Raw genomic sequence first — 15,098 nt, forward strand, 5'->3', positions numbered from 1 at the left:
GTTGTTAGAAAGGTTTTTGGCAAGGTGCCTGAAGGAGTGGGAAGAATTCGATATGGAAAGTTCAGAGCATTTAGTATGGTTGAAATTATTTTTAGCAGACCGAAGAACAGGCTTAGAACAATTCCATGCAGAAAGATAAAAAAGATGAGATTCAGGGGTATATTGCCTCTGGTACCTTTAGTAGGCCTTCTCCTAGTTGTGAACAGCATTAGAACAAGCACAACGGTTTTTTTTTTTTTTTTTTTTTGCATTGGTCAAAGGATATGAGAAAAAAATTTATGCTTCCATGTCCAAGAAAATAACCTCCGTAATGCACAAGGCATGGTGAGATGGCTTCCGGCAGTGGAAACAATAATCATTCCAGGGTAAATCAAAGAAGTACTGTCTGAGGGCCTCCCAATCAGCAGCTCCAAAATACCACAACCGGTGCTTCTTTGGAGGGTCCACAAGCCGTACTGGAGCAATAGGACATGTTAAGGTGAAAAAGTTATGATTGGTGGAGCCCAATGAAGAGGAAAGATTAACAGCATAAGCAGAAGTATTAGTTGTGAGGAAGAGGTCAAATTTGTTGGAACCCTCTCCAAGGCGGTCATGGATACGAGTAGGATGCTGTACAAGCTGCTTTAAGCCATTAAGGATAGAAAAAATGAGGCTTGTTCACCAAGTGCAGCTGGGAAAGGAGAGGAGAGCCAAAGGTGGTGGAGAATATTGAATCTCCTAGTTGGTGGTACGTGGGAATGCTCACCATCCACTCGCTCGATGTAGTGCTGCTTTGGGTGTCTGCCCTTTCCTCTCTCCCTTCCTTCCTCTTCTGTCTTTCTTTCCTTCATTCTTTCCTCTTCTTTCTGCTTAAGTGTGACATTACACTCCCTCTTCTGTCTTTCTTTTCTTCACACTTTCCTCTTCTTTCTGCCTATGGGTGGCTCTACACTGAATGACAAGCCAAATGGTTTCCTGTACACCAGGAAACCATTTACTATGCTGGGTCGTAACCATATAATTAAATTATGGCGCCTGGTGGTGTAGTGGGTAATTAAGACGCCCCAATCGGATTGAGCCTGTGTAGGTTTATACCTGAAGGGTCATTGGGGTTTACTGCTGACGTAATGCCACTCAGGGATAAGTGAGGCCAGTCACTTTCAACTTGCCTAGCCCCGAGCTCCTACGCTCCTCATGGGGCGGCATAGGATTGGATGATGTATGGATGGATGTTGAATTAAGGGATAAGTAAACTATCTATCTATCTATTGTCAGACACCTCAATCCCGTTTGGGGTGGCCACAAACAAATCGCCTCCAAGTCGCCCTGTCCCCCGCCATTTCACTGCCCTGCTCCCAACTCACACCCCTCTCTCTCATATACCTCTCCACCCCATCCCTCCTTCTCATCCTCGGCCTCCCCCTCCCTCTTCCCCCCTCCACCTCACTCACATACACTCTCTTCGTCAGTCTTTCACCCTCCATCCTCTCCACATGGCCATACCACCTCAGTGTGTTCCTCATTACGCTTCCTATCACATCCACATCCACACCACAACGCTTCTTTATATCCTCATTCGTCAGCTGTCTCTCCATGTGACTCCACGGGCTCCTTTTAAATAACTCATTTCCACTGCTCTCACTCTTGACTTGTGTCCTTCCAACAACGTCCAAGTTTCACTTCCATTCGTTTGAGTTGGTATCACAATACTGTCATGAAGTAACTTTTTCACTTCCATGCTCACTTCCCTGTTTCTTATCACTGCTTTCAAAGAACCAGCAACCTTTCTTCCCTGCTGTACCCTTTCAGGCACTTCACCCTCCAAACTTCCATCCTTACTCATCACACTACCCAATACTTAAACGTACTCACATTTTCCAATTCCTCACCATCCAACCTCGCTGTACATTCAGTGACTTCACCTCTCTCAAAGACCATCATTTTACTCTTCCCTACATTCACCTTTAGATTCCGTTTCTTACACACTCTCCCAAACTCATCCACTAAGCCTTGCAGCTCCCCTTCGTCTTCACTCAACAGCACAGTATCATCAGCAAACAACAGTACAGAGAGTTTCCAAACACTATCCTCTCTTACCAGGGCCACTCCAACATCCACTACCCTACCTTGCACCTCTTTTATTACCTCATCCATGTACAGACTGAACAACCATGGAGACATGACACATCCCTGTTTCAACCCAACCTTCAAAGAGAAAAATTCACTTAGTTCACCATCAACATGCACTGCAGCCTTAGCACCATCATACATACTCTTCACAGCATTCAACAACTTCCCATCTACTCCATATATTCTTAATACTTTCCACAATCCCTGTCTATCCACCCTGTCATATGCTTTCTCCAAATCCATGAAAGCCGCATACAACTTCTTTCCCTTCTCTAGAAACTTTTCCACTAAAGATCTAAGAATGAATATCTGATCTACACAACCTCTTCCCTTCCTAAAGCCTCCCTGTTCTTCTCCAACTCTTTACTCTGTTTTTCTCTAACTCTATTAATAAGTATCCTACCGTACACTTTTCCTTTTATATTAAGAAGACAATTGCCCCTATGATTACCACACACTTCTTTTTCCCCTTTTCCTTTGTACAAGGGAATGATTACACCTGACTTCCAATCCTCAGGGACTCACCTTCCTCCCAGGCCAATTTGGACATCTTCCACATCCTTTCTACTACTATCTCTCCCCCATGCTTCAGCATTTCACCACACACTCCATCAATTCCTGGGGCTTTCCCCAATTTAACTTTCTTCATTGCTTCCACAACTTCTATCCTACCGGTACTGATTTCTTCCTGTCTTCTCACCTCCCTCCTTCTCCCAGCCATTCCCCAGCCACTTCTACTCGCATTACTTCCATCCTCTACCTGTATGTTCAACAATTCCTTAAAGTGTTCTCTCCATCTGCTCACTTTTTCTCCCTTCTCCACTAGTAATCTACCATTTTTATCTTTCACTCCCCTACTAACCTCACTTCCACCCTGTCTTACTCTCGTCACCTCTTTCCAGAACATTTTCTTACAGTCCCTCCACTTTACACTCAAATTCCTTCCAAATTCCTCATCCACTTTCTTCTTACTCTCTCTTACTAATCTTTTCACCTCTCTCTTTCTTTCTACATATAACTCTCTCTTCCGCCTCTCAACTTCTTTCATGCCCCTATTTCTCATCCATTCATTGTATGCTTTCTTCTTTTGTGCCACAGCCTGTCTCACCTCTTCAGTCCACCACGCTGCTCCTTGCACCCCCCCGCCCTCCGTCTTCTCTTCCTCCCACACACCACATCACATGCTGCATATATTTCTTCTGTAAATATCCTGCACACACCTTCCACGTCCCCCATCTGCTCCAGTTCATATTTGCCCAATCGTTCCTCCACTTCTCTCTTATACTCTGCCTTTTTCTCATCCTATCGTAACCTTTCCTCTCTCCTTGCAACTACTCCTTCCTCTCGTCTTTCCCTTCCTCTATTACTCCATCTTACTTGGATCCTAATTCTGGCCAGCACCAAGTAGTGGTCAGAAAGTCCACTCCCCCAACCTCTATAAGCTTTTGCATCCATTACACATCTTTGCATCCTTTCATCCACACACACATAATCAATCATTGCCTTCCTTTCATTCAGATCACCACCCACCCTTCTCATCAATCCCCATGTATACCTGTTGATCATTTTATGCCTGAAGAGGGTATTGGGTATCACCAACCCCCTCCCAGCACAAATGTCGAGTAACGCACTGCCATTCTCATCTATCTCAGCAGGCACGCCCCACTCACCAACTATTCCATCCACCTTCACATTCCCTACTTTACCATTCATATCACTGATCAAAAGCACTCTCTCATTCCTTCCAAACTTTTCCATGCACACTTCCACATTTGTCCAGAACTCTTCTCTCACTCTGCTCGCACGATCTTGCATTGGCACATACACACACACAATCGCCCACATTTGTATTCCAACTTTCAACCTTACCCACACAATCCTTGACCCAAGTCATCCATTCTGTCTTATGCTCTTTTTCCATCTTTTACTCACAACTATACATACTCCTTCCTTTGCCCTCTCATTCTCACGTACTCCTGCACATATACCCCATCCATACTCCCATTCTCTCACACTTTCTCCTCTCCATTTTGTTTCAGTTATTCCACATACATCCACTTTCGCATCCTCAAGCACCTGGACAATCTCTCTCTGTTTCACCTCATCATTCGCTCCTCTTACATTCCATGTTGCCATTACCAAGTCCTTTGTCCGGTCCTGTGTCGTCATCGTTTAGTCAGTCCTTGTCCGAGGCTTCTTGTTTGTCTTTTTAGTTAGTTGTTTTCCTGGGAGGGGCACTAACCCTCCGCCAACCCTTTTTTTTTAACTGCATAGATATATTTAGTCAGTGAATGACAGGAAAGCTGAAGCCAAAAAAGTAGAGAATTCAGATGATTCAAGTTCAGGAACACGAGAGCAAGATATGTCTTTGTGTACATATACACAACAGCCACCTTTGGCTTTGAAGTGGGCATAGAGAAAGTAGGAAGATGCAGAGAAGAGTTTGCTATCAGTCGCCTCAGACAGATGAGTCTCAGACAGAAAAAGAAGTTGAGGTTTAGAGGAGAGATGATGCTCAACAGAGAGAAAGTTAGAGGAAAGGCTGTGAATGTTGCAGAAATGATGAAGAAATGAGTCAGACAGTTGTTCCAGGCATCTTGCTTGGTCGTCATCGGGAGAGGGGAGGGTGGTTGATGTTTTGATGGTCTCTTCCCCAGGGGGACTCCAAGGCTTGGTTATAAGACACCATTTTTGTTGAATTTTGAATAGGAAGTGTAGAGTGTAATGTATACCTGGGGAAAGTTCCGCCTTATACACCTGCCTGCCAGTTCGGACCTTAATGAGTGAGACAATGACTAATGAAGCAGTAGCCAGACACTTAAATGTCTGGTACCACTGTGTGGGAGGAGAGATGTTAAGGGAGGAGGAAGCCATGGGGGAGCTGATAGTTCCTATCCCTCCCTCTTCCATCCCCATCCTTCTCACACAGTTACCAGATATATGAATGTTTGCTACTGCTTCGTTTAACACTTGTCTCACATTGACTATTTCGAAGTGGTGAGTGAGTGTATAACGCGGTCACCACTTCGAAATACATGTATATGTAGTTTGGTGTTGACAGAGGAACTTGCATTGGAGAATATGCTGGCCTACTCTCTGTGTTACGGAAACACTGAAAAAGTTCAGCAAAGGGGGATGGTCAGGAAGTAGCCCCGAGGGCTAATGAAATGGGACCTCCAGCTCTCCTTGTCATAAGCTTTCCATCCACCTTGAGAATACTGCCCTGCTAAACTGGTGCTACAGTCTACTGTCAATTTTATTTCATTCTTGAGTTCTTAAGTCGACTTTCTAAATCTTATCAATGGTCTGTTGGTGAAATGGTTAATGAAGGCGGTATCTAATTTTTCCTTTTCGAAAACTCTCAAATGTGCTTAAGAAAATAATCTAGCGGGTACAGGATTATAGAAAACAATAGGTGTTTGGAGAGAACAGGTTAACTCAGTATGGGAACGGTAATGACGACATAAAGGTACAAGTTCGTGTGCATCTAGAAATTTCGTGGGAGGAATGGAGGACAAAAATGGAAAGGGTGGATGGAAAAGTGCGGGCAGGACAGGCTGGGGCGGTGGTGTATGGTGGGGCATGGCTTGGAGAACACAACCTGTTCAGACTGGGACTGTACGTGGGGTGATATGGGTGAGGTAAAAGTAGAGGTAAAAATATTCTCCAACAATAAGAGATACAAAACATAGGCATGTAGCACTCCTTGACAGTTAAGGTCAGGATCTGTCCTACAGCTGCACTACATCTTATTAACACTCAGAGCATGTTCGTCTCTTTCCTCCTTGACCCACTTCATCAACAAGCGTCACCCATGGGCAGAGAAGCATGCCAAACCTCCTTCACATTAGAAGCAGAGACTAGTGTAGGAAACTGAGAAGTAGAGGAGTGAACTATTGAATGAATCTGTCTCCGGCTGTACATAACGTCTTGTTATAAAAGACAAACAAAAATCTCCATTTGTACATACCAAGGTTGCCAGTACGGCCATTGCTGGTGGCGTAGTGCCTTGCTGTTGTAAACACCATCTCCGGACGGCCTGCTGTGGCCCTCTGTGCGAACACCTCCTTCAGTGTGCTCACCCCACTCACCAACACAAACCTGGCCGGTATATCATCGTCATCATATCATCATCATCATCATCATCACTAGTACCAATATCATCGTCATCATCATTACCAGTACAATCATCATCATCATTATCATCATCATCATCATCATCACTAGTACCAATATCATCGTCATCATCATTACCAGTACAATCATCATCATCATTATCATCATCATCATCACGAGAACAGTACCAAGATCATCGCCATCACCAGTACCAAGATCATCATCACCATCACCAGTATCATCATCATCATCATCATTTTCGGTTCTATGTCTACTTACCATGTTGAACGAAACATACGGATTTATCTGATAATATGGAGATGTGTTGTCAGGTGAACCGATGTGACGCTGTAGCAAGAAATAAGTGCCATCATTGGCGTCCATTACTTTAAAAAGTGAATGGGATTAGAACATCCTTTCCTGCCCATCCCTAAATTATTATACCTTAGACTAGTTTAAGAGAAATGTGGCCTTAGGTAAGTGGATACCCGTATATTTTAACACAACTGTCCTGCTTAAAAGTCATTTTTGTATTGATAAAACTATAAGCTCTTGTACACACACACACACACACACACACACACACACACACACACATACACACACACACACACACACACACACACAGAAATATATAAATATATATATATATATATATATATATATATATATATATATATATATATATATATATATATACATAGAAAGAAAGATAGATAGAGATGTAGATATACTGATATATACATATATTTCTGTTTCTGCCGGTATCTACACAATATAGATAGATAGATATCGACAGATATAGGTATAGATATGAATCTCTATCTATCTATATACATAGATAGATAGATAGATAGAAATCTATCTACCTATCTATCAAGCTATCTATATAGATAGATAGATAGATAGAAATCTATCTACCTATCTATCAATTTATCTATATAGATACATAGATTAAAGAAATCTATCTATTTGTATATATATATATATATATATATATATATATATATATATATATATATATATATATATATATATATATATATATGGATAGATAGATAGAAGAAAAGTATCTTGATAAGAATGTTGCAGCTCCACGAGGCTTACATGAGGGTGTTTGAGACTATTGTGAGACATGAGAATGAAAAGTCAAGAGTAAGAGCAGTGGAGATGGGATTGCTGAGGAATGTATGTGGAGTACAGAGGGTGGACAGGATACGAAATAATGTGATTCGTGAAAGTTGTGGAGTGAGGAAGTTGGTGGACAGCAGAACCGAAGAGTGTACAGAGATGGTATGGTCATGTGGAGAGAATGGATAACAATGGAGTGGTGAAAAAGGTATATCTGAGCGAATATGAAGGAGGGAGGAGGCGAGGTAGGAAAAGGAGAAGGAGGAGAGATATGGTGGGTGAGTGTGTGAGGAAGGGAGGTTTGGAAGTCGGTGAGGCTAGGGAACTGACAAGTGATCGAGCTAGCTGGATGAATGTTGTGAGGAGAAGTGCATGATCAGGGATTTTGGCACCTGTTTTTAACGTGGTAGCATCCGGATTGACTCAATTTGATACGTTTATGTGAAGCTACAGAACGTGGTGAATGTTTTTGGCTTATCCGATAGTGCCAGGATTCCGAGGGCTTGAATGATGAGTGAATGGAAGCGTGGCACATTGGACTGGGCAAATTTGGGCTGTCTGGACATTGCTACTCCTCACCCTGCCCTTGGGTGGGAAAGGAGGTCCGGATGATGATGATGATGATAGACAGACAGATAGACAGATAGGTCGACAGATAGATAGATAGAGACATAAATCTATCTGTTTATGTATGTATGTATGTATGTATCTCTCTCTCTCTCTCTCTCTCTCTCTCTCTCTCTCTCTCTCTCTCTCTATATATATATATAATGTGTGTGTGTGTGTGTGTGTGTGTGTGTGTGTGTGTGTATGTGTGTGTGTTTATAAATTATCAGGGGTACCCGGCATTGCCCGGCCCGAAAAGACGAATACTCTGATCCTATTTGTTCTGTTTCAATCTTTCTTTCTACTCCAGAACAACCATATACCTCTTATGCATCTGAAATGGAATTAAGAGGTCCAGGAACTTTCTGTTTCAGTTTTTGCACACTAACGTGCAGTATTTGTGCATACTTGTTTACTATTACCAGTGACCTTAAGTAACCTCCGTCTGGTGACCTCAAATGACCTCGGAGATTAACCTCACATAGCCTGTGTCCTAACTGGAGGTCAAGTGAGTCTTCATAACAAAAACTGGGCTGCTGGGTCCCGTCGCTCAAGTGTGTATTACAGGTGACTTCAAATGACCTACAACTGGTGATCTCATATGATCTTAGAGGTCAACCTCACATAGCCTATGTCTGATATGGAGGTCGTGTGAGTCTCCATGCCAAAAATTGGGCTGCTGAGTCCAGTTGTTCGAGCGTGCATTACCAGTGACCTCAAATGACCTCCGCCTAGTGTCCCCAAATCCCCGGGGTCAACCTCACATAGCCTATGTCCGAGCTGGAGGTCATGTGAGTCTCTGTACTAGGGATGTATCGGATATCAGAATTTAAACATCCATGGATGCAGATGTGAATGCGGATATCATGTTTCTGTATCTCGAGGATGCGGATGTGGATGTGGATGCCTGTTTCTAAAAACTGCGGATGCAGATGAAGATGCGGATGTGAAACTATGACATCCTCGCGGATGTGGATGCGGATGTTTTCAGGATATATTGTTGCATAATCATTTAACTAAAGCGAGGCCCTTGGAGACAGCTGCCTATCCCTTATCCTGGCCTTGGGAACTGATTTGTTCCTACTTTTAAAATACTCATAATGAACTCAGCTACTGTAAAAAATACAGTGTTTTCAGCCAATGGTACTTTCAGCACCTTTCTTTAAATTACTATGACACTTCCCTAGCCATAGTCTCCATATAACACACACACACACAGTCATACGCACTAATATACTGTAAATGCATTTTGACTCCTCTTAACCTTGTTAGACATTACAAAGTACCAGGGTAAGTGTATTACCCATACGACTCTTATCAATTTGGTGGAGTTAGTTACAGCACTTTGGTCTTGTGCAGACCAAAGCACTATAGAGTAACTACAAAATTTCCGCCCTTATGACCGCCTACCAGAATAAACAGTAAACACAGCCAGCAAGTTGCATCATGGAAAAACATTGTTTTTATATAACGAAGGCATAGTATTTTGTATATCCACCACATGCGCTTCATGTCTCATTCAAATGCGGATGCAGATGCGGATGCAGATGTATATTTTTACATAAGCGCTGATGCGGATGCGGATGTCGAAATGGATGTGGATGTTCCACGGATGCGGATGTGGATGCGGATATCCAATACATCCGTACTCTATACCAGAAATTGGGCTGCTGGGACCAGTCACTAGAGTGTGTATTACTGGTGACCTCAAATGATCTCCAACCAGTGACCTCAAATGACTCAGAGGCGAACCTCACATAGCCTATGTCCGAACTGGAGGTCATGTGTGTCTCCATGCCAAAAATTGGGTTGCAGGGGGTACTCGGCGTTGCCCGGGACAAAAAGTGAACACTCCATCGGTAACCTCAAATGACCCAGATCTGAAAATTAATGCCCCCCAAACCATCCTTGGGTCATCCTACTTCAGAGTTGCTACATCCCTGTCCCACACTGCCACAGGCTCCAACAGCAGTAGTTCAATATAGGAATTATGTTGCCCAATGAGTTGTTCTTCCTATAGTCAGCCTTTCAGTGCACAGCACACAAGATTAGCTGAGGGGCAAAGAAACACTGGCTTCTTGAGTTCACTGTCTTTGTTTTCCAAATAATTACAAGTAATATTTGCCAACATTTCTTCACTGTTTTCCCAAGTACCGGACATAACCTTCTCTAACTCCAAAAATGTTTTGCCAACAACACTTAACTATTTTCACAAGTACCGATGATATACAAACTTCACTAACTGCACTTCATTGTTTGCCAACAACTTTTCACTATCTTCACAAGTACTGACAACATTTCTCCATTTTTCACAAGTACCGAAAATATACAGACTGTACTGCTCTTGCACTGAACACAAACTGAACTGAAACTGACTGAACTCCCTCTAGTCTCTTCCCCATCCTTCTATAAGCTTCCTATATTTTAGAGTATTCTGTTACTACAAAGTTCTCGTGCATTCCCAAGGGATTGACGGTCACAACAGTTACCAACCTGGAAACATCGAAAACTTGCCAAAGTTTTGTTACACTACTTAACACTAAAAAATGTTTAGCATAGAAACTTAAATTACATAATTTAAGAATTATATAAATTAAATATTGTAGAGAAAAAGAGCACAAAAATTAATTCAAAACATACAAAATAACTATGCTTACAATAGCAGGCCAACTGGAAACTCTGACACACAATGGTAAAATACCAGGAACATGGAGAATCTTCCAGACTACCTATCTGCAAAATCCCACTTCTCAACACTAATCCCTCCCTAGTCCTTTTGTCGTCCCGACAGAACTACACAATATGTACAAACATAGTCCTTAATCCTTTATTATTCGTCCTTCAACTTATCAGGTCGTCTTCTATGCTGTTTCTGATGAAGTCCCTGCTCTTCCACACAGTCCACTCCTCTTCCTGATGCACTTCTCTTGGGAAACTATCATCATCCCATTGCACTTCAGCTCCTTGGTCCTCCTCAAGATCCTTGGTTGCGGCAGAGCACGATTTCATGGAGAAGTCCCAGCTGTACTGTCCTGGGTCATGGTACTGCCACAGACGATTCACGTGTGCCACCTTTGGGCGAGATTTCCTGCCTCCCCGTATCCAATTCATTACGTCTGATAGGCGGTCCAACACAGTGTAAGGCCCATCCCATGGGTTCTGCAACTTCGATGACTGTCCCTTCTTGGTCACCATTGTTGAAGCACACCTCACTTGGCTTGGAATCATACTTGCACTGCATCACCTCTCCTGAAACCTTAAGGGCTCCTCGCACTTGCCAATGTACCTCAACCAGCCTTTCCTGATGATGCTTCGCATAGCTGGAGGTGTCTGTAGGCAGCTCTTCACCAGGTTGTCTTCCCGTTAACAGTCAAAGGTACACATAACTCATGGCCCAACATAAGTTTTGCAGGAGAAAAGCCGGTAGAGTTATGTGTACCTTTGACTGTTAACGGGAAGACAACCTGGTGAAGAGCTGCCTACAGACACCTCCAGCTATGCGAAGCATCATCAGGAAAGGCTGGTTGAGGTACATTGGCAAGTGCGAGGAGCCCTTAAGGTTTCAGGAGAGGTGATGCAGTGCAAGTATGATTCCAAGCCAAGTGAGGTGTGCTTCAACAATGGTGACCAAGAAGGGACAGTCATCGAAGTTGCAGAACCCATGGGATGGGCCTTACACTGTGTTGGACCGCCTATCAGACGTAATGAATTGGATACGGGGAGGCAGGAAATCTCGCCCAAAGGTGGCACACGTGAATCGTCTGTGGCAGTACCATGACCCAGGACAGTACAGCTGGGACTTCTCCATGAAATCGTGCTCTGCCGCAACCAAGGATCTTGAGGAGGACCAAGGAGCTGAAGTGCAATGGGATGATGATAGTTTCCCAAGAGAAGTGCATCAGGAAGAGGAGTGGACTGTGTGGAAGAGCAGGGACTTCATCAGAAACAGCATAGAAGACGACCTGATAAGTTGAAGGACGAATAATAAAGGATTAAGGACTATGTTTGTATATATTGTGTAGTTCTGTCGGGACAACAAAAGGACTAGGGAGGGATTAGTGTTGAGAAGTGGGATTTTGCTAGATAGGCAGTCTGGAAGATTCTCCATGTTCCTGGTATTTTACCATTGTGTGTCAGAGTTTCCAGTTGGCCTGCTATTGTAAGCATAGTTATTTTGTATGTTTTGAATTAATTTTTGTGCTCTTTTTCTCTGCTGGCCGGCTAGGGCAGAACGCACGTATCATTAGAACGAGAGGGACATATAACTTTGAGCTCTCTCAGTGTCGCAGTTGTATCTTTCTGTGGCCAATAAAGAGAGATTTAAGCTGCTCAGTTTCAGTTCACCTGCAAACGCTACCTCTCAATTCCTTCAACAGGATCCTACACCGATTCCCACCATCTCCAGTGTGTGAGAAGACGTTTTGGTGGAGAGTGTCAGCCAGAAGTGACTTCGACCAGGAGCAACGTTAACCTTGCTTGGAACTGTGAGGTCACGACTCAGCTGATATATATAAATTGGTGATCAGCTGTGAGGTTCCAAACTGATATATTAGTGACTAGTTGAGGTTTCTATACAGCTGAAACGTATTTTTTAGTGGTTGCAGTGGCGGGATTCCTGCCTGGTGTTACATATTTTTGGTAGCAGTGGTGGGATATTGGGCTTTGAATCCATGGAGGAGTATAACGTGATTATACACCCTCAGACATTCTATTTCCTTTAATGGAAAGGAGTTTGTAGGCCTTGGTCCCTCAGTAACACAGGTTGCAACTGGCATCCAATCAGGAGTCGTCCAACCAGTTGTGACCCCGAGAAGTGAAGCGTCAAAGGAGTCCCCAGATACACACGAAACAGACGGTAGGGATTGGAAGCAGGTCAGGGCTATAGTGAGTGGGAATCACCACTTACCCAGTCGAACTGTCTGCAATATTCCTGTCTGAGTACCTGATGTGTCACAGGGAACTGATGTGGTATGTTTAACCCGTTATGTCCCGAGCTATTTCGCACCTCCGACATCCCCAAATCCCGAGGTATTTTCGATTTTTTTTTTTTTTTTGCTAAAACCTCCGCTTTTGGTGAGAAACATCGAAATTTCATAGAGAAATCGCTCACCTGAGGTTTAAAATACTTGATCCAGGTAGCAGTACCTCCTTACCTGACTGGGTTCTCTAACAGGCTGGCACCAACGAGAATGAGCTCTATGGGAGGGTAACTATTTCACACCACTCATAAACAGTATTTATTTATTTACTTGGTACGAATTTATATGTAGTACGAGAGTATATTGGTTTTCAAACAGTAATATAGGCATTATAAGCATTGTTTCATTCACTAACTCATCACCATACCTGACCTTCTTTTGCCACATTACCTGATCATCATTTCTGACTGTTTCTTCCTCTAATGCTATGTAAACTTTGTCCTCCACATTGTCATCGACTGGGGAATAACTCTGGCCCTGAATGTCTTTATTGGCCAGGTCACTGGAAAAAGGTGAATTGCCGAGACAATGGCGTGCGGGGGGTGGAGGGTAGGTTATGCGGTGTAAGGCATTGTCCCTGCTTGGCATCTTGTAGAGGAATAGAGGAAGGTGTCCCGTGTATACGTATGAAAAATCATGCGCGAAAATTGAAAATTGTGCAAATTAGGGACCTTGCAATTGCATGACGTTCCAGTACGTCGTCGGGACTGGCAAATGCAAAATGTTGCAATGTACCCATATGTCGACGGGACGTCTCGGGTTAACAGAGATCGTAAAACATAAGGAATTTTCGCTAGAGTCCACCCTGAGTAGTGTCGGACCAGATCACAAGACACCCCTCTTCATCGCAAATATGAATGGTGACGCAGTTAAACTCAGAGATGGATGTTATATAGGCGACTTGATGTCCTATGGTGCCCCTGTAAAAGAAGTCAATGATGTACTAGTGATCTCTCCTGTAGTCACATCACAAACAATGACTCAGTCGGAACCTACACGTCTTGGGATAGAACAGCTGCTAGAACAATATGTGAAGGTAACAGATAATGTTGCTCATAAAACGTGGTTACTAGCATTTCTTAAAGAATTCTCCAACGTAGTGGCACTTCCAGGAGAACCGCTGCGTAGGACGGATAAGGTGAAGCATCATATTGGGTTGTGTACATGCACAGTGAACCCTCAAACACACTTTTTAAGCAGCACATGTTAGTTAGATAATGTGTGTAAAAAAATAAAGGTTTCTCAGTTTCCCCTCAATACATACATTTTCTGTATGTCTTGTCTGTCTCCCATTATATTTGTGTCAGTTTAAATTTTCATGTGAATGGGAAGAGAATAAATTCTGACAAGGTTAGATGGATACAGTGAAGAAGTGGGCACGAAAATTAAGGGGAGATTCAGACAAACCAACCACAACAGAAGGTGAATCAGACTCAGAATTGGGTGAGTGATTAGACACTCTGGAGAAAGACATCCAAACTTTAAGTAGTCAGGACACTTCTGAGGAACTGGATAGTGGGGACTTGAACACTTTACATTTGTGTTCTGGTCGTTCTTATTCTACAGTTCCTGAAAGTTCATTTAGGTCCAAATTGGCCACTAGTCTTACTAATGAGGGTACTCTTAGTGAAGAGACTGTGGGTGTTGAATAGACTCCAACAGCACCCGTGATCATTCAGGATAACCAAGGTCCAATAATGTCATAAAGAGACTTTGTAGTTACTTGTAGCTGAAGTTATCTATTAGACTTGTGGACGAGTGGTTGTTATACTTGAGTTGTTTGTAAGTAGATAATCTTGGTTCCCATTTGTCATGCAATGACAGGAGAGGTAAAGAAGAGTATGGGACTATTTTTATTTGTCTTGGAAATATTAACAAAGTCTCTCACACACGAGTGAGTATAAGTAGAGTCCAGCTAGCTACCTCCCTGTCTCGCTCTCTCTCTCTCTTTCTCCCAAGTTGCTAAGCCTTTCTCCCCACTACCTGCCGATTCTATGGCCTCTCTCCTTCTGAGCTCTCTTTCCTAAATTCTGGTGTAGCAGGGGTCGTGTCACATGTGTTCACTGTGGTTGGAAAATTCTAGAAGCCTGTGTGTGAGTATGTGTGTGTATGGTCACAAGGCGCTGTCGTGTGCCAATAAAGTATTCCTTGAGTTAA

At 43.1% G+C, this 15,098-nt stretch overlaps 1 protein-coding gene across 1 annotated transcript in view; it reads right to left on the reverse strand.

Moving 5' to 3' along the window:
• The window catches only part of LOC145392427 (uncharacterized), a 149,621-nt gene that overhangs the window by 101,045 nt on the left and 33,478 nt on the right, over window positions 1-15,098 (reverse strand). Inside the window, exon 3 of the mRNA XM_080266836.1 lies at window positions 6,080-6,210. Coding sequence (XP_080122962.1) covers window positions 6,080-6,210 — 131 coding nt within the window. The remainder of the gene's footprint in view (window positions 1-6,079; window positions 6,211-15,098) is intronic.

The sequence above is a fragment of the Coenobita brevimanus genome, chromosome 22 (genome assembly GCF_032717465.1).
Source record: "Coenobita brevimanus isolate Jiangsu-jjx chromosome 22, ASM3271746v2, whole genome shotgun sequence".
Classification (NCBI taxonomy): Eukaryota; Metazoa; Arthropoda; class Malacostraca; order Decapoda; family Coenobitidae; genus Coenobita; species Coenobita brevimanus.